The 23,262-nt window shown below is 42.0% G+C and overlaps 1 protein-coding gene across 2 annotated transcripts in view; it reads right to left on the reverse strand.

The window, feature by feature from the left end:
- Positions 1–1,677: 1,677 nt before the first annotated feature.
- LONRF2 (LON peptidase N-terminal domain and ring finger 2) overlaps positions 1,678–23,262 on the reverse strand; it is a 34,837-nt gene continuing 13,252 nt past the window's right edge. The window contains exons 2-12 of one of the 2 annotated variants that reach the window (XM_015850501.2): positions 20,900–21,018; positions 17,809–17,931; positions 17,040–17,201; positions 16,328–16,553; positions 14,066–14,162; positions 13,609–13,723; positions 12,818–12,939; positions 11,830–11,988; positions 8,016–8,178; positions 5,952–6,101; positions 1,678–5,596 (exon numbers count right to left, since the gene is read on the reverse strand). In XM_015850501.2, coding sequence (XP_015705987.1) covers positions 5,438–5,596; positions 5,952–6,101; positions 8,016–8,178; positions 11,830–11,988; positions 12,818–12,939; positions 13,609–13,723; positions 14,066–14,162; positions 16,328–16,553; positions 17,040–17,201; positions 17,809–17,931; positions 20,900–21,018 — 1,595 coding nt within the window. In that variant the 3' untranslated portion in view covers positions 1,678–5,437. Of the gene's footprint in view, positions 5,597–5,951; positions 6,102–8,015; positions 8,179–9,989; positions 10,897–10,978; positions 11,989–12,817; positions 12,940–13,608; positions 13,724–14,065; positions 14,163–16,327; positions 16,554–17,039; positions 17,202–17,808; positions 17,932–20,899; positions 21,019–23,262 lie in introns of those variants that run through there. The other variant, XR_014941137.1, reaches the window with a different exon arrangement.

Below are 23,262 nucleotides of genomic sequence, written 5' to 3' on the forward strand. Positions count from 1 at the left end.
TCCTAGTGACTGCAGCAACATGCCTATCTCACTCTAACTGCTGAGGAGCTCTGCAGGGACAGGCTTGTGCTTAAAGCCAGAGTGCCTTAGAGGAATTTGGTTGGAAACCTGCTCTACTGTGCCTGCACACCACTGACCTCCTTCTCCTGGTTAATCACTGAAACTGGAGGGCAGAAAGTTCCTCTCTTCCTCTGGAATATACTGGAAAGGAGAATCGGGACCAGAACAGTTTCCCTGAGTGTAAATCAATGGTTCATTACGTCTAGTCTGTGTTTACTGGCCTGGCCCTCAGGACCAGCTTCTGATCCAGCTTCTGTCTTCAAACTCCAGGTACTTCCAGGAGACGTGTTCAGCGCTGATTTTGCCCCAAAAGGAAAGTAGCAATGAAGACACTTCTATGGATTCATGATTTCCCACGTGTAGCCAATAAAGCCAAATCCCACATATGGCAGAACTGAGCTACAGAAGTTGTCAGCACACAGTACTCATCTCCATTTACAAACAGCATATCCCCACCGCATAATGTAAATGTGATTAAAAACATAACTTTCAGCTTCGAGTGTACCACATGCATTCATGCAATGAACTCAGGAAAGTTCTGGCATGGATTCATGTATCTTCCCCACCCTCCAAGACACTTGGCCTCATACTTTTTGGTCCAGATTACTCATTTTTCTAATTCTATGGCTGAATAGTCAACAGCTTCCAGGTTTAGCTTTCCAAATGTAAGTGAAAAACTGAGTCTGCTGGACAGAACCAGTTATTTTGGGTTCGTGCTTTGTTGAAGCAGAAAGCAGTGCTATCAGGGTAACACAGTACTAAGGTTCACACGCTTTGAGTGGGGTATCGCTCTAAGGCTCAGGGAAATTAGCATCATTTGATACAATGCCTTTTTGCATCTCAGTTATCATCTCCTAACTAAAAACATGCAGGAGATGAAAATCTAACAAGTTACAAGGGCAAGAGGTCTTCATGAAGCTGTACAGGTTTGGTGGGCTCACCATCATTCCCAAGTTCTCTGAAGACCCATTCCCTCTGACACCCATCTCTTGCTTGCGCACACAAAGCCTCATCAAACTCCACTGTGGTCTCCTACAGACTCCTCCACTACATTCACAATGGGACTAAACCCCTTAAAATGCCATCATCTATGAACTGAAGCATCTCAGCACTGCTTCTCAGGTGCTGTTTGCATCTTAAAACTGTGAGGCCATCCCCTTCCCCAGGCACTTGTCAGGGAATCAGACTATCAGTCTCTTTCTGATACCAGCACTCGGTGACTTCTTGCTGTTCAGTGACAGCAAATGCACACGTGGCAGTGATAACAGATAGCAAATGTTGCTGACTGAAGCACCACATCTTGGGGATGCAGGTAGCGTTGAACACTGAGTAGCAGCGTGGCCCTAAAGCCTTTTAACTCTTCACAGTTTGTCTCACTTCTTTGCTGCATGTTTTTCAGTAGACAGGGGAACTAGTGTCATCTTCCTCAACTTCAGACCACATGCTTCCAACCTTCTTGCAGTTGAAAGCCAGAAGCACTACAGAGCCAGTGGCACGTTATGAGAATGAGAAGCACTTCACATCCACTCGTCCACACATTCACAACTGCATGGAATGAAATCCGTAACATGAACTTTTGCGCTTTCTCCCTTCGAAGATGCTTCCCATAAACTCGCGTGCTTATAAACTCATTCTGTTTTATTCCAAATATCACATAAATTAAATACATTTCCCATGAATATTGCAAATATACATGAAATGAACATTGCAATTTTTAAAAAAAGTTTTGGCTTTGCTTATGCAACAAGAAGTGTCAAATGTGGTTAGAACATGAACTCCTCCGCTATTTACTAGATACAAAAAGGTGCAGATTAATAATTTATATTTATACATATGTACACACTCCACTTTGTAACTAGCTTTAAAACAGTAAAAAAATGGTTTCAAGTTTATCTACATTAAACATACTCGTCGATATCTGGGCAGAAGCCCCAGATAAGAGTTGATACAATCATTTCACAACTGCAAAATTAAGGCGCTACCAAAATACCAGTTCCACTAGTGTAAAATGTAATAGGAATAGAGAATGTACAGGTTTCTATCATCGATTTAAAAGTGGACTGGAGAACAAGGAAAAAGGAGCAGTAAGAAACATGACAAGATCTACAGGTTAGAAGTACAAAGAGATCTCGATGACTATCAAATTAACATATTAAAATACAGTAGATAAAAGGCCTCGGTGGCAAACAATTAGTATGCTTCTAAAAGACAAAAAAAGGTTAAAATATATATTATTTTGTAGCTTGAAGCTTTACAGGTGAACAACAGGTGTAGAGGTAGAGGGATTTTTTTTTTGTTGTTGGCCTCTTTATGATGTATAAAGAAGGGCCACATTCACCACAGTGAAAAGACTCATCATATACCCCAGCATCCTTGCTTGGACAGCAAGCAAGAAAAGTGTAATGAGCTAGAAAGGCAACAGATCCTGTCTATTTTTCCCAGGAGCTCAGCTCCGTGCTTCCATAGGTACCTTGGTGACGAGTTACACACAAGCGCAGAACGGCTGTAACGCAGACACTTCCTCCAGCCTAGAGAGGAACGAGATAGCTAGCTGTTCCAATGAGGTACTACTGGATGCTGTAGAGACTATATGGCAGAGAGAATTTGGTAACAACGACACCAGTACTCACCCGTAGGATGCGAGTACCAAAGGGTAGTGGTGACTTGTTTGTTTTCTTAAAGCTTCGCTATTTGATCAGCATTCAGTGTTTCGGAAGAAATGACAGCTTTGGGCTGTTTATGTGATTATCTGCATCCACACGCAGACAATTCTGAAGTTGTATCAGTTCTCCAAAACACGCTGCTACTGATGTACTCAAAAACCTCGACTAAAAAAAAATCCCCCTACAATTCAGCTTTCTGGTTGATAACGATCGTTTCATCAATTATGCAGGCCTTCATGAACACGGTAATGTCGCTTTCCATGTAGAATGTCTCTTTACACATTACAGAACAGCAGTAAACAACCTCTTTTGTTCTGTAGAGTTTCCTGTTAGAAGTACCTCGACAGTAGATATCTTGAAAAATCACTTTTGCAATGAAGAATATTCACATTAGATACTGAGGCAAAGCCAAAAAGACACTAACTAACTAACTAGCACCTTGATTTTTTTCTTTCTTTTTTTTTTTTTCTTCTTAAACACACTCCTAAAAGCAAATGTAAGCACATGGAAGATCAGGGACCAGCAATACACAATACCATCGGCGTCCCTTGCAGCCAAACTACTAATACTCAAAACTAGGCCACACACATGAAGGAGCGAGATGACTGAATCTAGGAGAAATACACAGCATAAAAAGGGGTGGGAAGAACAGGAAGTTGAACAGAAAGGATTGCAAGATCAAACACAGTCCATCTTCCGGTCTAAGAATTAGTCTGCAAAACCACCCTGCCGTAGCTGAGCTGATAGTGGGCTGAAGACCTACTGACTCCTGGCATTTCCTCTCCGATACACAGAACAATTCTCTGGAAATTACTTTATATTTCAATGCTTTTTCTTCAGCATCTTCGAATCCTGGAGGAAATGCATTCAACTTGGATTGTTAGCATTTTGGTTGATGGTAGCAGAACTTGTAGAAGGCTACTGTAGAGGTTATTACATCATTGGTTGTCACTTCACAATTCAGAGAATATACTTACAAATTATTTAAATAGAAAAGGCGTGTTCAAGGTAGAGGCAGTTACAGTACATTCAGGGTATGTTACAGAAACCATTTGTGGTAGCCATTTGCTGAAAGGAAAAAAACAACTCAGTACTTTTGTTTCCCAGACCACACAGGTTATTACTACAATACCCAAAGAGAGCAGGTAATATATGTCGATTACTGCAGTTCGATGCAGTCTTCTTCCAGAACTCATGTGCAAATTGAAACAAAAAAAGGTTTAAATACATCTTCATTGACAAGTAAGGAAAAAGAACTAAAAAAGAAACCAGGCACTTTGACCATTTAGGTAAACAGCCATTTCATCTTACCAGACTTCTGCACATGAGTAAGTCTTTATCGGTCTTGCTATACTTGCAGCACGTTAGGATTCAAGTCAACTTTTTTTCCTTGTTGGTAGTATCAATTCTAGGAAATGCTTACAGGAAATCATGCCAATTGAATTAGTAACACTGTTAGTTATTTCATTGGCAATCGAGCAAATGTTGATCATTTGACTGATAAGCAATCAATTTCAGAGCTATCAAAGTTAGATATTAACAAAACAGTCTATAAAAATCAATAACACAAATGAAGGTTAACACCTGACTTGAGCTTGCATTGAGACTTGCCTTTATAGTGTTCGGTTCGTGCCTCTGTTCATGGTGTTATCATGGACTGATTTCCAACACATACAGCAACGGGTACTAAGCTACAATACTTTCGGTTTGAAACACGTTCAATAGAGATCAATCCAATGTACCACAAGGTTGGCATGACACTGCAGGTAAATGGGAAATGGTGTTCTATCCTTGTCAGTCCCCCTTGCACAACACATAGTCAAAAAAACCTGCCGTCTGCCTTCCTAGTACTTGGAGTGAAATCATTATTTCACAGCAGCATTCATCATAGTTTAGAAAGCTGGTATGAGCTGAATTTAGTGATAAGACCAGCTAGGTCTACTTTGATTTTTTCTTTTCAAATAATCCAAAGTACACCCTTCCAAGCATTTTGTACATACTCAATCTGCTACAACACATATATCACAACATGAGGGATTACCTAAGGCTACTAAATAGTGTATTTATTCAGTAGCTATTATTCTTTCAGATGAACATCCTCAGATGCCTTGACCACAAACTGCTTAGGTGTTGTTTTTTCTTTCCTCACAGACTTATATTTCCTGAAAAAGAGAGATGTGGGTGTATGATGGACTGTCTACCAGTTCACTAACAGAGCATACTGCTCGTTATAGTCTTCATGTATACTTTGGCCGGGAAGAGCAGCTCCTCTTCTGTTCACTATCTTCAAGAAAGTCTAGGAAACATCTCTTTAATTCACTGTCCAGTTTCCTTTTCCTACTAAGCAGAAATCCAAATCACATGTAGGCCAGCGGTGCTACTCTAGTACTTAACTCTCTTGCAGGCTAGAAACATTAACTCTATCATAGTATTCTGAAGCAATTTATCCACATTTATCAACTACGTTCTAACTGTAGCACAGCTTTGTAGAGGCTCAGATTTCACCGGGAAAACAGAAGAGTGCAATGTTTGGTGAATACCCAGGACAACAAACCGATGCAATCGATGGATGCTGGACACAGTCACAAATGGCTGTTCATATTTGAGAAAATCTTTAAAAAAAAACCAACCAAACAACAACCCCTCCTCTCTCACCCCCCACAAACAACCAGTCATGAGATGCTTTCAGTGCGTGTTCACAACTGAAGATCATGTTATCTAGGTCTTTTGCGAGTCACAAATATCAAGACGCGTCTGATGGCAATAAGACGATCTTTAAGGGAGGTCATAGCCAATATAGCCAGCTGAGCTCTGTTCTCCAGAGGCAACACTGCCAAGAGCCACCAGTACCAGGCAGGACCACTGGGGTTGCTCTGTAAAAGGATGGAAAGACAATCATGTATTCACCAACACTGCCTGATTAAGACCAGTACCTTCCTTCCCACCTTCTGTTTGTACAGAAATGCATCGTAAAACTAAAAGCAGTTACTAAGCATTTGATTTCAGCCATTCTCCTTGTCTTTTTGCTCCATTAAGGCTGATCTCTTCATATATTAACTTATTTGATATATGATCATTGCTTTCCATGCTTCATGCAAATGGAACAAAATTGGGTAAATAAAAGGAGCCTAGAATGCACAAAAATCCAGTAAAAACCTCTATGAGAAAACAGCTTTGTGTAAAAAACACACAAGGAATAATTATGAATTAATAGTAAAGATTTATTACCTGTGGCTCTGGTTCTTTTCCTGGCATGGACCCAAAATGATTGAGAATTTGCACCTTCATATTGTCTTTAAGAGAAGTAAACCAGGCAACAGCTTGATCATAAACTGAATCATGAAGGCGGACAAGTTCTTCATACTCTGGTCCTTCAACCTTATTGTTAAAAGAAGATGGAACAAAACAAGTTTGGTACTATGGAGTTCGTATGTTCTGCCAGAAGCAAGTGAAGCACAATAATGCAGTGACTGCAACTGTTCAGCTGTCCACATCTAAGCAAACTGTACCCAACTCTCATATTTCAAACCTGGGTGATGGAACCCTCCCCTACATGTTCTGAAATGACACTTCCTAGAGAAGTTACTCATTAATAACATAACTGTTGGCACAACAGAAGAATTTGCTTTCTAATCCCAGAACATCATATCAATCATTTCAAACCCGTGACCTTAAGTCCCTGTCACTAAATGACCTCTGAACTTTCGTATATTGTCTGGTAAAACTCAAGAACTTCTACTGCCGCTCAGCACAAGCATAGGGTTTCTACAGCATTTAGAAATCAGCAATACTTCCTGCAAGTGTTAAGGTCATGGTAGAACAGCCAAGGAGAAAGTGGAGGAGGGCAGAAATGTGCAGGCAGGAAGCAGAGAAAGTGAATGACTTCCCAGTACCAGGAATAGCATTTAAAAAAAACAGACCCTTGCAAAGAGTATTTTAGTTGCATAGGGCTGGCTATTAGGCATTAGGGAAAAGGAAAACAGCATAAGCAAAAAAACAACACTGCAAATTATTTTTGTTTGTTTTCTTTTAGGTCTGTACAGTCTAACAGTGTATTTCCTCTGGGTTACTCAGACACATATCTGAGCCAGCTGCTCTGGTTGCCCTTTCTAGATGAGGAGGAACAGATCTAGTGGGCAATTAATCTCATCTTAAGGTAGATATCTACAATAGAGCAGACAAATAGGCAGCTTTGGACTGAGTCTTCTCATCCCTGACTGCAACAGGAATGTACAGTGCTAAAATCAGACATCAGCCACTGAAGTGAGACAAGTTAAATCTCACTCTAATAACAAAGAGGTGAGTCTCTGGCACCGTCTAGAAAGCAATGCCTTGACATGTATCCTCCACTATTGTTCTCTGGGGATCTGAACACTGTGAACAGATTACATATTTGGAGCTTCCATGGTGGGGAGGCACCCCACAACATCTCTCCCCCACCTGGTGAACAACACTGTATCATCCTGTACAAGCTGCAAGAGCCCTACCTGGATTTTACAGACTCACACTTCAGCCACGGAAGTGTGCTGAAGATCTGCAAGATCAGAATGGATTTCATCAACTGGCATAAGACTACTAGGTTCAATGTTAAGAGGGATCAAGATTTTACAGATGTGCTCTGAAGACGACCCAGGTGCCATAATTAAGTATGGCCAAAAATTCACACTTTGGCCAACACCCATCACAAGCACTTCACTTGCTGCAGGTACTGTAAGAGGACTTGTTTGTACAATTACTCCCCTCCCGGCACTTCTCAGCTCTCAGTCAGCTTTGATGGATGTCTGTACAGGCACAGTAACTGTATGTCATGAAGATCTCATTTTAATAACAGACTCCCGCATTTATTTGAGGAGCTGTTCTGCAAACCAGAGCTGGGAAGTCATAGGAAGTCTGCCAAACTTTACACCGATCTCCTGTGTTCAGTGGACAAAGAGAATGGCCAATTCTTTACTAACAGAGGTGTTCTTAGATGGGTGATAAGCCCTTACCAGTTTTAAAACACTACTCTGAGCTCACCTATATGTCATGACAGACCTGAGTATCAGAAGCTATGTAAGAGATTCATGAAGGCAGTGCAACACTTCAAGCGGAGATAATTGTAAGGACAGAAAGGAAGAAAGGGAAGTGTGTAAGAGACAAGCTGAGTTTGTTCTATGGTTGTCAAAACAGAGCTACAGTATTTATAATATCGATTAAAAAATAATGCACATCTAACTTGAAATGCAACAAGGAAAGGCTATTTAAGTGAATCCAGCAATACATGGGTATGAATAACTTTGCACCATAGATCACCTTTTTATCTTCAAGATATTCGATGTTTGCTGTGTTATATCCATCTCGCTGGCCATGGCTTAAGACCCTAAAACGACGGACACCAACTGTATCAACAACTGAGCGTCCATCAGGAAAAAACTTTACGTCCCTGATCTCTAATATACAGCCATGATCTGCAAATCTGAAATGACAGAAGGGTATAAAAGTGGAAATCATCAACAAGCATTTATATACATCAGGACAAATACTGGGCCTAATTCACCACCTTGTATTTGAAAGAGGTCCTTGCTCTGGTGACAATACATTTCTGCTTATGCACTTAAGCCACACAACCCCCACCCTTTTTGCCTTCCATGGAGGTCCAAGGCAGCAGCACCTTCAGAGCCTATGTATTTAAGGGAGGTAGAGAAGGGACAGGAAAGCTAAATGGAGCTGTGAGTTGCCAGCTGCTTGTGGCAAATTCTCCTGCTTTGCAAAGAAAACCAGATGGGTAAAGATACCATAAGGAAGTCAAGGAACTGAGGCACAAATGTAGGGTTAGGAGGGCAATCCCCCTACTGTGAGGTGTAAACAAAGGATTACAGGCTGTAGGAGGAAAAGGTTTCTACAGAGCAAGACTATTCTTGCCCTTGTATCCTTTAAGTTAACCAAAATAAAATGCCCCCCCCCCCCCTTATAAAAGTGCAATCACATCTGTTATATTTAAGGCAAACATTTAAATTGAGTTCTGGAAAGTAGCATGCAACAACATTTTATTTAAATTAATTAGGCTTATCTACTCTGCACCTGTGCTTTAGTTAGTTCATTATGGAAGCTGATCACACAGCAGTTCCGTGCTGTGGCACTCTGATCTGCCAGTGTTTGCAGCCTTGTACCTCAGCTTACTGCTAACCAAGAGAATGCACCGTACCTACCCTGATCTCAAGATAACAAATCCCTACAGGATCCAAAAAAATGTTCTATCAGGGAAACACTTGTTATACCAGGGCTTGGCCATTTGTTCAATCAGAGTAATGAAGAAATAGCAGCGCTGCTGGGAAATGACTCCTGTTTCTATTCCACTGGAATTCAAGGTTCGGGGAGGAAAAAAGCTGACTGCTGTGAACAGCCATTCTCTTCTGGCCATTGTACTATGCACGCTGAGGAAGAGCAAGACGCATACAGCTAAATACCACTAAGCCCTGTGTGCTTGACCACTGAGATTACAACTGAATTTATTATTGAAAGATCAGATTAAGCACCAATTAAACTGCTACAAACCCTTTTTCTTTCTTTCTTTCTTTCTTTCCTTCCTTCCTTCCTTCCTTCCTTCCTTCCTTCCTTCCTTCCTTCCTTCCTTCCTTCCTTCCTTCCTTCCTTCCTTCCTTCCTCCCTCCCTTCCTCCCTCCCTTCCTCCCTCCCTTCCTCCCTCCCTTCCTCCCTCCCTTCCTCCCTCCCTTCCTCCCTTCCTTCCTCCCTTCCTTCCTCCCTTCCTTCCTCCCTTCCTTCCTCCCTTCCTTCCTCCCTCCCTTCCTCCCTCCCTTCCTCCCTCCCTTCCTCCCTCCCTTCCTCCCTCCCTTCCTCCCTCCCTTCCTCCCTCCCTTCCTCCCTCCCTTCCTCCCTCCCTTCCTCCCTCCCTTCCTCCCTTCCTTCCTTCCTTCCTTCCTTCCTTCCTTCCTTCCTTCCTTCCTTCCTTCCTTCCTTCCTTCCTTCCTTCCTTCCTTCCTTCCTTCCTTCCTTCCTTCCTTCCTTCCTTCCTTCCTTCCTTCCTTCCTCCCTCCCTCCCTCCCTCCCTCCCTCCCTCCCTCCCTCCCTCCCTCCCTCCCTCCCTCCCTCCCTCCCTCCCTCCCTCCCTCCCTCCCTCCCTCCCTCCCTCCCTCCCTCCCTCCCTCCCTCCCTTCCTTCCTTCCTTCCTTCCTTCCTTCCTTCCTTCCTTCCTTCCTTCCTTCCTTCCTTCCTTCCTTCCTTCCTTCCTTCCTTCCTTCCTTCCTTCCTTCCTTCCTTCCTTCCTTCCTTCCTTCCTTCCTTCCTTCCTTCCTTCCTTCCTTCCTTCCTTCCTTCCTTCCTTCCTTCCTTCCTTCTTCCTTTTTTTAAGGATTTTAATGGCATTCATATAGAGTTCAAAAATTCATCCGCAAGAGATGTTTCTTTGTCATTCTTTGAGAAGTTACTTTTGTATGGAAAGTGACTTTTATCAAAGAGAGACAAGAAAGCACCTGGACATGAGTATAACATGTACTGACATGTCTTAGAAGCTTATAAACAATTCTTCTCTAAGGTTTAATTTTTAGTGGACAAAGCAAAGCAGAGGAAGGTAATGAACTTAATTTGACTTGTCACTGTGTCTTTCAAGGGAGGTAAGAATCTCAGCCTTCCATACTCTTGCCTCAGTAGATGAGGCAAAACAAGTTTCCCTACTTTCTTCTTCTCATTAGGTTTCGCAATTTTGAACAAACAAAATTATTTCTTTACTTGTGTAAGACACCACAACAGCCTGCTAGGTGACTACAAATAAAGGCTTCCTGCACTTCAGTTTTTAATTTAATTGGAAGGCACCATGCTTAAAATGTGTAATTATTTCAGTAGCTCTAAACAGACAGAGCATGTTAACTGTATCTAGCCTTACTAGCCGCATTTTAAAGCACCCTTTCAGGCACTATCAAATAAATGTGTGTTTTTAGGAGTGTGACCCCTTGTCCCGTTGTACTAAGCCTTCCCAGATGTGCAGGGATCAATTATCACTGATGCCACAGGGTCCTTTTCTTCTCACTCTTAAACATATTTGCTTCCAGAAAATTGAGAATAAGACTGCGGTGGATCACAGCATGACAGCTGCTGTAGGAACCTGAACTCCACTGGGAGTGCACCATCAACAGCATGTCAAATGGGTATGGAGCACAGCCAGAGCCAGCTGAAGCATCTCCTGCATTCTTACTGCTACCTTCGTCCTCTCATCTGAGAGAAAAAACATCCCTGAACTGGAGAAGGAAAGGCTGCCAAACCTGGGTATGACTGCCCTCCTCTTGTCTCCAGCCATGATCCCCTACAAAAAGGCTGCTCCTGAGGATGCTTAATGTGTTCTTAAGACTTCCCACACTGGCAATTCTGAATCATTCTTGTGAAGTAAACAACTTCCTATCATATCTCACAAGACAAATGTCTCTTCAGACCACGTCATTTATTTTCTCCCCCAAGATTATCTGCTTATCCCTTTTCCCTTTCATCTAGACTTTTATTTTAATCACTATTTCTCATCCCCACACGGGAAGGTAGAAACACACCAGTGCTGGAATTTACAAAAAAGGATCATATACAAAGACAGTGTCACCCACTTACTGCAGAGCTTAGACATTGCAACACAGCAGTAAAGACAAACATCAAAATTCAATGTTCAGTAGCAATACAGGCTTCTCAGCCAAGTGTACCCTTCGTCTCATTCGAACGATTCTGCCCATGCAGGAAAGCTATGCAAGATTTGGGTTGGTTTTTTGTGTTTGTTTTTCTTTTAAATGAGCAGACAGAAGAGCAACCTCATCCACACTGTCAGCTTTCGCTAGAATAAACAGGCTAGAAAGCTTTCCAACCACACACACGATTTAGTGCTATTTCTGGAGCCTGTCATAGCAAGATGAGTTGTATTTTTGCTATCCATCCAACAGGGGAGCAATAAAAATAACATCTTTGCATCTAAAAGAATGTTTGATACGCTAAAGTAAAAAGCCACCAACGCCTGTATTGGTTCATACAGGACTGGAAGGAACCACAGTGGTCAGAGGAGACAAGAACGCTTTGCTACAGTACCCCATCAACACAACAACACTGCAACAAAGGACATTCTAGCTCATCTCCTTACCCTTTCAGTTCATCAGCTAAGCACATGCCAAACTGTTTGGTACCAGTCTCCATGCATCTTCTTATCATCAGGCGATAACGAGGTTCAAAAACATGAAGTGGGCAAGGAATGGTAGGGAAGGCCATGGTACATACGAAGATGGGAACATCTTTGTTCAAACTGTAAGATAATTGTTTAAAAAAAAGTTCATTTTTTTCCTGGGCACTGTTACATTTAGCAAAAAACCCGTAAAATATCACCACTTCCAATGGTTTCCTTAGACTCATTAAATGTCTATCTGGTTGTGGTTTGTCATTTCCACAGGAAAAGTACATTTCAAGTCTCTTTCTGTTCATGTATTAAGGAAACAATTCATCTAATCTAGTTTTATAAAGGAAAAGTGAGGAAATAATAGCCAGAAGTCTTTCCCAGAGGTGCATACAGATGCATCTAGCTTAAATACAAGCAGAAATATTTTGGTCACAACTTTTTATAATAACATAGTAACTAAGCACTAATCACATTTAAAGCAAAGTGCGGAGAATTCCAAAGCTCGGTAACGTCCTTTAAGTTTGAAGGACACTAATCCTCGTGTTACTTTTCCAGGTTTAACTCCATGTTTTATTTTTCTTCTTAGTTGAGTTGTAGAGTAAGTTTCATGTGTCACTGACACAGCAACAAATCCCTGAACTTCTACTGACCTGAAGTATGACGCATTTATAATAGGGTTTCTATACCTAAAGAAACCCCATTAAAACTTTTAAAGCTGATATTACATTGATCCAGAGGAATAAAGCTATTATCTTTAAGAATACAGTTGTGGCTCTCTACCATCCTAACGTGTTGTTTATTCGCACCAACCATGTAAAAATTATGAAACGTGAACGGTTTGTTTTTAGAAATTCATTCACTTTGTGCAATTTTGTAATCAAATATAAAGTTTCTTCAGTAACTCAGGCTAAAAAATACATTTTTCTAACAGTTATCAGCAGTTAAAAAGAGAGCTTACTTTGACAATTCCTTCATTTCTTCCTCATAGACTTTCTTCCTTTCAGATAATTCCTCTGGCAAGTAACGGACTATCAGTTCTTCTGTAAGGACGGTCTTTTTGTAAGTTCTGCTCGCCAAGAACTGTAAGGAAGAGTCAACTCTGAAGCCTGATAACAAGAAGTCAGGTAACAAGCCTTTCTCCCAAGCCATCCCCTTTCCTAAGGCACATTAGCTTCAGCCTTTGGGCTGAAAAACTTCTACTTCAGGATATGAGTCTCACAATAGTGACCATCAGCTTCACTTCTGACAGAATTTGTACTACCACCAAGAACAGGCAGTTTCTCCCTGTTTCTGTAGAAAATACATATATTATTTTACCCTAGAGCTGCCAGGTTACTGCTCCCCAAGAAGTACTCCAACTGTAAGACACGTTATGTCTATTGGAGCACAAGGTTTGACCAAGGAGTGCCCATTCCTTCTCCACTACTAGTAGAAATACAGACTGATGGTAGGAACACACTCAGACTCCACAAGCACAAGCCTGACATGATACTGAAGTATCTATTCCTTTAAGCACCAGCAAATCCTGCTTTTTTTCCTTCTTCTTTTTGTTTTTTGTTTGTTTTGTTTTGTTTTTTTCCCCAAGGAACAACAAAATATATTCTGGAACAAATCAGGTCCGTACACAGCTTGATGCTGTGAGTACTACCACACTGTTCTGCAAGTAGAGAACAGGATCACTTCTTATACACATTATCAAAAGAACTCAGCTTTGAATATTTTTATTAACTGGGACAAGGATATACTTACTTCTGACAGCTTTTCTTTGCAGAGTGGGCAATGTGGGTTATGGTCAAGGCAACGCTCGAGGCATTTGAGGCAAAAGGTGTGTCCACAGGGAGTGGTAACAGGTTCATAGAACAACCTGAACACGAAAACAGGGAACAAAAAAACCTAAGCTGTCAACATAAAACAACAGAGATTCCTAAACAGTGGAAACAAGGGAGAAGGCCTCACTATCTCACGCCTTCCTGCTTTTGCGTAAATTACAGGTGACAATTTTATCCAAAGACATAAAAAAGGTTTTCATTTCTGAAGTGGTAAAGTTGGTGCATAATGAAGGCTGTGTCTGTACACATATATCGAATCCAAATTCAGGAAAAAGAAATGAAGCAATGGTTTTAGCACTCCTTGGCTGCTTTCCCTTCTGACACGACAGAAGCTAGAAAGGCTTTCAGATCTTAATCACAGGTCAGCACAGCCATACCTCATGCAGAGGGAACACTCAAAGTCCGACGCATCAACAAGAGTTGTTGGTATCTCACTTGAAGAGATGACAGCGTTTTCAGGTAAAACATCCGCATCTAGAAGTTAAGGTGATGATTACAGTAAATATTTTAGCATTACTGCAGTTTCAAATGCTAAGTCGTTTTTCGTAACTAAATTCTCTCTTTTCTTTTTTGAAGCTTTGTTTCAAATAAACATATTTTCCATTTAAGTTTTAGACTTTCTGGCAGGAAGTTTTTCGGAGAGCAGAGGATGATGGCCAGAGAAAGCAATTCAGAGCAGAATACCCACGAATTGCTTCTCCAAAAATGGTTGTTATTTTCAAAGTCTAGTTTTTAAAATATTCTGCTGTTGCTTTCCCACCACCATCGCTACTCCCACATCAGCCAGGCCAGATGTTTTTAAGCATGTTAAGTCCAGAATTTAATTTGTTTACACACAGCTAAACTATTTCATCAGTGTTTATTATAGATGTCTCAGCAGGAATAATTTTTCTTACCAGTATAAAAAGGCTCACACGCTTCTAGACTATCCCGCTGTGGAAATCCTATGTTTCACACAGCTTCACTCTAAAGGGCTACTGGAGTTATATGAGCTAATGCTGCTGGCAAATACAGAGACAGAATATTTCACACAAAATTCTGTCCGTCTTGTTTATTGAAGGTGGTGCGTATTGCTGTAATGAACACATCTAAAGACTACAGGCCTCAAACGCCATAGCAATATTTAAGCTCAAGAGCTACCAGCTTAGGCTTCTGATGACATTAATGCAAGCAGATTAATCATAGAATCATAAAGGTTGGAAAGATCGCTAAGACCATCTAAGTCCAGCTGCCAACCTGTGCTTGTGACCGCTCTATACCATGTCACTCCCTGTGATGTCTGAAAGTTTCCAGGGATAATGCCTCCAGCAGCTCCCTGGGCAGCCTGTTTCAATACCTCACCAGATTCTGCAGCTTCTTTTACAGTCCACATCTTTTTTTCTCAGCAAGAATTGCAACAGAGCCTTCACGACCTTTTTACGAACCAAATTCTTGACAGTGAAAAAAAGCAAAACAAAACAAAACAAAAAAAGGAGCTCGGCTTTTTGATGTTAAGTTGAAGCACTGGGATATTTTGTTAAAAGATAACTTGTGCTGAGCATCTGGTTTATCTCGAGTGCAGACAGGAAAGGGGAGAGGGCACTGGTGTGGCCTACAAAGAAAAACAGCGTTATCTTTAACCTACATCTTGCATGTTAGCCTTTAGTAACAGCAAGAACCTAACTGCGTTATTCTGCAAATAGTAGCGTGGCATCAGGATCTAGCACAGACCAGAAATTAATGGTTCTGGGTAGAATGCGATCTCTGCCCTTTGCTGTGGAGATAGAAGAGCGTTGGATTTCACAATCTATTTACTGAGCCTGCAGTTCAGAGACGAGTACGGGATTTTTCCCTTCACAACACCATGACCTGAAACTGGCTGTAAATTGGTAATTTGCTGAGGTGGCAGACAAGCAGCAGCACTTGGAGACTTGTGATATTTCAAGGCAGAAATCAGATTGGTCAAGGAGGTGTGGGCTTGCATTTCCTTTAAAAAATGCATGCTAGTACAGTGGCATTTTAAAAGCCTCTTTTCCCAATTATTTCATTACTCAGTGCAATATACTGCCTTCAGCATTTTTTCCCAGAGTACTAAAAACACATCAGAGGTCTCTGTTGAAAGCCTGAGAAACATACCAACTGTAAGCATAGCTATCAAGCAACAGCAAACTGGGTGACTGGGTGGGCTTATTACCCTTCAAAGGGCTCCTTTGTTTGCTTGGCAAATTTCATGTAAAGTCGCATGTGACTCTTTCTGATGCCAGTTAAAGATCAGTTTCCAGGCTTACTGTATCTTTACTTCATATAGAAAAACAATGACATTCCACTATACCTCTGAGACTTAGAAAATGTGAATGCCAGCAATACAAAGACTAAACTGTTAGTGGATTATAAGTTATCAGAAGAAAAATGCAGTGTTCACTGAATGAATTTAAACTGCTCTGGAATAACATAAATAGTATTTGAACATAAACATCTTTAAACTCTATGTGCTCCAAGAAGACAGGAATACCACTGTTAAGCAACACTGTTAAGAGCAGAAAGATATTTGCTAGACTACAAATCCATATAGGAAAAGTTTCATTTACACCTAAAAAGAGAGGGAGAAAAAAGTAGTTTTTGAACATGAGCAAATGAAAATCCCAAGAGACAGCACAAACCTTTCTTAGGGATCTTACTGGGGACGTCCAAGCTTTGTATATCCCTCATATCACTGGATAGCTTTCTTTTTAAGCCAGCCCCAGGTAAATTGGAGAGAATAGCTCCCAAAGACTTCTTGCTGTCTTCAAAATAGCGATCCAGTACATTATGGGAAGCGGGAGAATCAGTGCTTCTAAATACATCAGATTCTTGGGACGGGTTTTTTGTTAACCTGAACACAGTATCCTAAAGAAAGTAAGAACAGTTATACACAGCATGAGACAGGTTTTATTTTCTAATTATTAATATTAGTTATATAGGTCGGTGTAACTACACTGAGCTTAGAAAGGAACAGAGGTCCACATGAAACAAGGCCACTCTCAAGTTGCATTAAATAGAGACTTCTCTCCCAAAGCCTTCAGTCTAGCAGCTGTGTTTCTATCACACTAAAATCCCATAAAAGACATAAAGGAAGAAAAAAAAAAAGATACAAAATAAAGACAGAATATAACAGACCTCCGCATGAAGGCATCACATTGTTTTCTGAACAAAGAGTTTTGATCTGTTTTTCCGAAAAAACATGTCCCAACAAGAGATACGACAGTAACTGGAGAAAACAGGCTTACCATGGAATAAGTGCCTACACGAGGGCCGACAAAGACAACGTCACACAGATCAGACAGATCCTTGTATTATTTTTGGTACTTATATGTTGAATACTTTTTACTATACCTTTGAGGACCCAGCAATAGAACTATCTTCAGCAGCTGACTGTGTGTTTATGCTACTTAAAAATGCAGGTTTCAATCTCGTATGGGATGTTCGACTAGAGAAAGGTGCCGTTAGACTATCATGCACATTTTCAAAGGCTGGGAAAAACATCTCACACATTATCTAGTTGATTAGAGAGAAAGAGAGAGAAAAAGAACAACAATTACAACACGGATCTTTATGTTTGTACAAACAGGCATGAACAAACTGTGTAGCTTCTGAATGCCAAGAGGCTTGCAACAACTGCGGGATCCTACATTCCCCAACATCCACAGGAAACTCATGTGGCACTGCCCACCACAACCATAGGCACAACCCAATGCCCTCCTCTCTGTAGGAACTTGCGGTCCACCTCCCTTCTCAAAAGCCTCTGTTCCTCATATAGACTGAAAGAGAATGTAACCAGGGGCAAACAGCCACGTCCCCTTATGGGAAGTTATACAGAGACTACAGGGTTGGGTTTTTCGCCTGCCACGGAACTCCCCCTCTTCCACCCCCATCATTTCCCACATGAAGAGGTTTTCTGTTGGGCACTCAAATTAGGAGCCTTAAGCTTATGAAATCCAGGCATATTCAAATCCTGCTGACACACTGCAAGCATCATCTACAAATGGCAGTGGTCCAACCTAAAGATTTGTGGTGTAGTCTGCAAATACACTATCTCTGTGATGGAAGCACCTCTACAGAGAAGTGTAATGGCCAAGAAACAAATGGTAAACACATTTGATACCTTCTGGGCTTCTTTCTTCATTGAGCTCCATTCAGGATTTAAGGCAACACAATAGAGAAACTCCTTCAATGCTTCCTCAGTCCTTTCCAATCCAGAAAGAGCTTTTGCTTTCACATAATGACCCTGTTTGCACAAAGAAAACGCACAAATCTAGAGATCATTTCTCATGTGGCAGTAAGACACTAGCACACAAACTTGGCCATTCCTTCCATTTTGCAGGTGAACAAGAAAGCCATTCCCTCCCCTGTTGAACAGAAAGTCTCCAGTGCAGCAGCACCCCCAGCCAAAAACACTGCTCCTTTCCTCAGCAGAGGACTTGACAGAGGAAGGAGGGCTGTTTGTCTCCCTGTCTCAGACCGCAACATACCCTACAGGGCTCCTTGTAGTTCAGAGAATGGTTTCCTGTACCAGGGCTGTCTGAACAGTAATGGAGTTATGTGGAAAACACAGGGCAGGTTTGGCTGCGGTGCTGGAGGGAGCAAAATATTTCAGGTTTAGGACACTCGCTTTTGCTGAGTGCCTTGTCCTATTTTATTTGGGTAGAAAATATCACAGAATCACAGAATAACAATATATCAATATATTGTGAATGTAGGGCAACTTGGCAGTGTTTAACCTGAAACCTTTTAGCTCATCCTACCTCTCCACATCCTGGAGTGACACACCCACGGCAGAGGTAAAAGAAATCAGCTTGGAGACAAGTCCTACTTTGCTTAGTAGTGGTGAGAGTGGAATGCCTCACTTCTGAATTTCCCTATGGATGTCAATTTGCAGCTCAAATCTGAGTCCGGAAATTATTTCCTTAAAGGTGGAGAGAAACTAAATGCGTTTGTAAACATCTGCTCTTGAAAATGAACACTAGTCCACCTCTGATTCACACAATTATCTTCAGGCTGTGCTGAAGGCTGAGAGACTGGTCAGATAAGCAGATGTCTTTTTCTGTTCCTCATGCTCTCGCAAAAAGATCCGGTATCACGTAATCTTACCCAGCAGGTAAACTTCCCTCACCCTTTCAGTGCAGCCCTTCAAGTTGAGGCCTGTTACGACCTCTACCTTTCCACTGTCTGGTAGAAAAGGAGGAGGATTACAGCAAAAGAAAGTAACAGACACTGTGTAGGAAGGGCTAGTCACTGTATGTCATAAACAAGAAGTCTCAGTACGCAGCCATCACCCAATACAAGGACTGAGCAGGTAAATTTGACTACTTCTCAAAACACAGAAAAGAGCAGCCTGTTTATCCCAGCAAGCAGAAAGCACATTTCCCAATAGGAGATTGAGTCCAAGGAGCGTGCAAGAGCTTGATATGGTCCCCAAGCAATGACTTTCAGCTTCTGAGAACCAGGATGCAGTTAGCATGCTGGAGACATTTCACATCAAGATCTGCATGCTTTTTTTTTCTAAATATGATAAGAGGAGAGGTACTGCAGAGTCCTGACCCCTTTTCATTTTGATGCTTGCACGGCCTCTCTAAACACTTTTTTTCCAGAGCTCCTAACCATCCTGACACTGCAGAAAAGTTTGCTCCGCTGCCCTGGAAAAGCTACAAGGTAGTTCGGTGTCTTCCAGTTTTCCAAATACAAGACTAATTTCCTCATCCACACTGCAAATGGAGGGCTGGTCTGGGCTGTCTGTGGAAGAAGCATCTAAAGATTCAACACCAAAAATCATGCCTGTGAAGAACAGATCTTACAAGACTACCACTGTCGCCTTCGCTTTGCCACTGGATGAAACAATGCAAGATGCAAAACAAAGCAGAATTCCTGAATAATGCTAATTCTGGATCGCCAAAACTTCTGTGGAAATTCTGACATACACAAGCAAAATGTATCTGTGATACTGCTGGTATGCCGTGATGACAACTTTCATTTTCAATTAGCATTCTTCAGAGATGCGATTAACAAAATCTTTATCCGCCTACGACTGACACACATCACATTTCCATGGATGCAAGGCAAACAAAAAAGACGCTCCAAGAAAACATTTGAATGTGCTTAATTCATTTGTCTCCCTTTGCATATAAAACACAATGGACACTGCTCAAGATGAATTCCTGCCTTGACTAGAAAGTGAACCTAAATAGAAAGTCAAATTTTAAAGAGCAGAATTGAAGGTGGGGGTAAGATTATGATCTGCTTTCAAACAGAAAAGGTTTTAATGCGTGACAAGACAGATACCTTTGGGAGATGAGTATCCAACTTACCAGAAGCTATATGTATCAGATGGTACCTCTGTGCTCATCCCACCTAGCTCAAACAGAGACCAAGATGCAGCTTCTGTGCTAAGGCTTGCCACACCAATGGGTTTATGCAACACCTCAGCCTTCTTCATAAGGCCAAAGAGTTGCCAAGGTCTTCCTACAACCCTGCCTACAACCCATGACACCCTGTCTTTCAGTCTGGAGGCTTGATCTGGTCAAAGCCATGCTGCAGTTCTGCTAGTGACAGGTGAGGGATAGAGGTCCTAGGCAGGGTGAGCCGTGGGGACACCTAGCCTGCCTTCAGGCATCAACTGTGGGCACCACATGCTTCCTCCCCTTTCTACCTTAACACTGTTTCTGACACTTGCTTCCAACTGCCCACTACTAGTGCTTCCAAGAACCTCATTTGTTAGGAAAAAAAATCCCGCCCCAGCATGAATCACTACATCACACAGGCAGGAATCTGATGTATGAACTCAGTATTGAGGGAAAAATAAAAAGAGTAAAACCTGAAATACTGTCTGGGATACTCCTCAGAAAGACACTGTTGCCAGGAGGCTGGCAAAGCCACTCACTGCCAGAGCACACCATCCCAAACGGAAAAGCAATCCCATGCCACTGATGACTTCTGAATGTGATTCTGATCCAAGCTACTGCACAAGCTCTAACAGATCAATAGGCACCAGCACAAACGTAATCACATCACTGAATGCCCACTGCAGAAATCCCGCGCTAAGGACCTTCCAGACTTGTCCTGCGAAGAAATTAGCTTCCAGTCTATGTTTCCAGTCCTGATAACACCACAATGTTCTCCCAGCAATGACTTCACCAGTGCCATTTAGCCCCCCAGAGAAGTCCTGAGAACAAGCAGTTTGCAGCATGCAAGCACCATACCGCAGGCCAGTGGGGTTTGCTTCGGCAGAGGATGTCCGCATCATGGAGAGCTTGCTGGTAGTTTTTCATTGATGTACAGAGCTCTGCTCGCTGTGCTATCAGTGAACACTTGCAAGAAGCTGGAAGACAAAAAGGTTGGAAGAAAGTTAAAAGAAGCAGTAGCGTGTTAAGCGCAGTAACCTGATTTCAAATAGAGGAACCTAAAAAGCACAGCTGCATAATCATTACTTTTTCACTTTTACGTAATGGAATAAAAGGTAATTCTTCCCTTCCTTCCTGAAATATATTCCTCTCAGTCCGTAAGCAATCTCTGCATTCTATCTCACAAGAGTGATTCCATATTCACGTATGGGATGTCACCTGCTCTTTCTGTCATGTAGCTTACACAACACTTAAGCTAAGGGATAAAAAAGAAATGCACTAAGCTTTTTCTCCCTCTACTGTAGTTTCAGTTGAAAGAAAATACTACGTGCAGAAAGCATTGCAAAGAACTTCAGTTACAGAACATCCCAGAAGCCACTCATTAAACAAAATGCATGCAGTCTTCAAATGATGTCCACTTGCCATCCTCACAGCAGGCAAACCTCCAGCAAGCGCACATCACTGCCTTAGCAGCCATTCTTTCATGACTTGTTTTCAGATTGCACGGATCTCAAGTCCTATCCTATGTTCTAACATGTTTTAAGGTGGAAATCTAGCTTGAGTATAAAATTTCAGGGAATTATAGATTCAGGGAGCACTAAAGTGGCTCCGCATTCAGCCTGCCCACCAGCATGGCCATGCCTTTCCTACAGTGCTGCAGCCTAACCAGTCTGCCCAGCCTGTCCTGCTGCACAGGGTTATTTTGTCCTAGATGTATTTGCCTTAGCTAAAGCACGCAAGACTTGCCAGCCCATGCCTCAGATTGGCAGTCCTGCAACCATTCCTTCCCCCTCCAAGTTTGATGACACGCAAACCTGCCAACAGCACACTCCATTCGCTCATCAAGATTGTTCGGAAGATATTAAACTGCACCAAACCCATTAGCAGCACCTCAGCAATGCTGCCGGCATCCCTACACCTCACACAGCCCTGGAGTGAGGAACTGGCACCTAGTGACCAGCAGCCCAACCAGCTCCCACCTACCCCTAACAACCTGTGTTCCTCAGTAAGAACACATTCGCCACATGAAGCTTGGGCATATATGCAAGTTGAGTATGGACAGAGAATAAGCATGCAAGTGGTACAGGTGCTACAGCTAATGAGATTCAAGCACCAAACAGAGGGATGGCCCAACTGTATCCCCTCCCTGCCCTGGAGCTGACACCAGCTCTAATGCAGCAAAGCAGGTCCGCGTGGTTGCACAGCAAACCAGACCAAGAAATTAATTGACTGAAAGCTAACACAGTGAAAACAAATAAATATAAAGGTTTAAGAGGATCACTTTCCCCTCAACTGGTTCACTGTACAGCTTCACAAATGTGGATGCCAGGATGAGGGATGAGAAAGAAAGAAGCAGTGAGGACTGATGCCTTTTTTAGCTGAAGCATGGACCGATGCCAGATTTACTAATTGCAGAATGATACAATGCAGCTGATGCTGCCTCACTGGGCCTGGACAGTGAAGGCTGCAGACTACACCTAAAACATGGAGCTCTACAAAAGCTCGTTTACACATTTGCTGGCTGTGGGTTTTCTCCTTTCAGTATTACACATGCAGACTGCTGCAGTGATCCATACTACTAGGGAATAACTTAAGAAGACTGCAAATTAAATTGAAAACAATTAACCTCATGCCCTTGGAAGCAAGCTCTTTATTTTCTTCCTTTCCAAAGACGATCAAATACAAGATTATTCAATTTTGTTATCTCTTAATAATCTTCCGACTGTATTAAACCCACATGTAAACTCTTCCTATATTTCTATCACCATATCTGCTGCATGTTTCTTCTGCAAATATTGACAGGGGTAGGCACCGTGTTGGGTGGGGTACTTTTTGGCACCAAGAAGGGAAAGGAAGCAGTGCAAGCTTATTGGGCAGGCAAGCCAGCTTCCTGCTTCTGTTCACTAGTGCACCACTGACATTTCAGCCACACTAATGTTTCCTTATGTTTTTCAGCAGACAATTCAAGAGTGGTTCACGCATTCAACAGACTCAGGGAACAGCTTAGTCGGTTCATTTTTGGGATGGTCTCAACTGCAGAAGTCTTTGTTTTAATCAAAAACGTCACACAGAATACAACTGTGTTGCAAGGGCTGCAAATCTTCCCAAAGCAAAGCCCACAGGCTCTCATAACATGAAGGGAAAATAAGCTTCTGAAAATAACTTAAGCTACACCAAAAGAAGCTACATCTAGACAGGGGTCAGGGTGCTGGGGCCTGTCC

The sequence above is a fragment of the Coturnix japonica genome, chromosome 1, assembly GCF_054131305.1.
Source record: "Coturnix japonica strain WE chromosome 1, WE-NBRP24, whole genome shotgun sequence".
Lineage (NCBI taxonomy): Eukaryota > Metazoa > Chordata > Aves > Galliformes > Phasianidae > Coturnix > Coturnix japonica.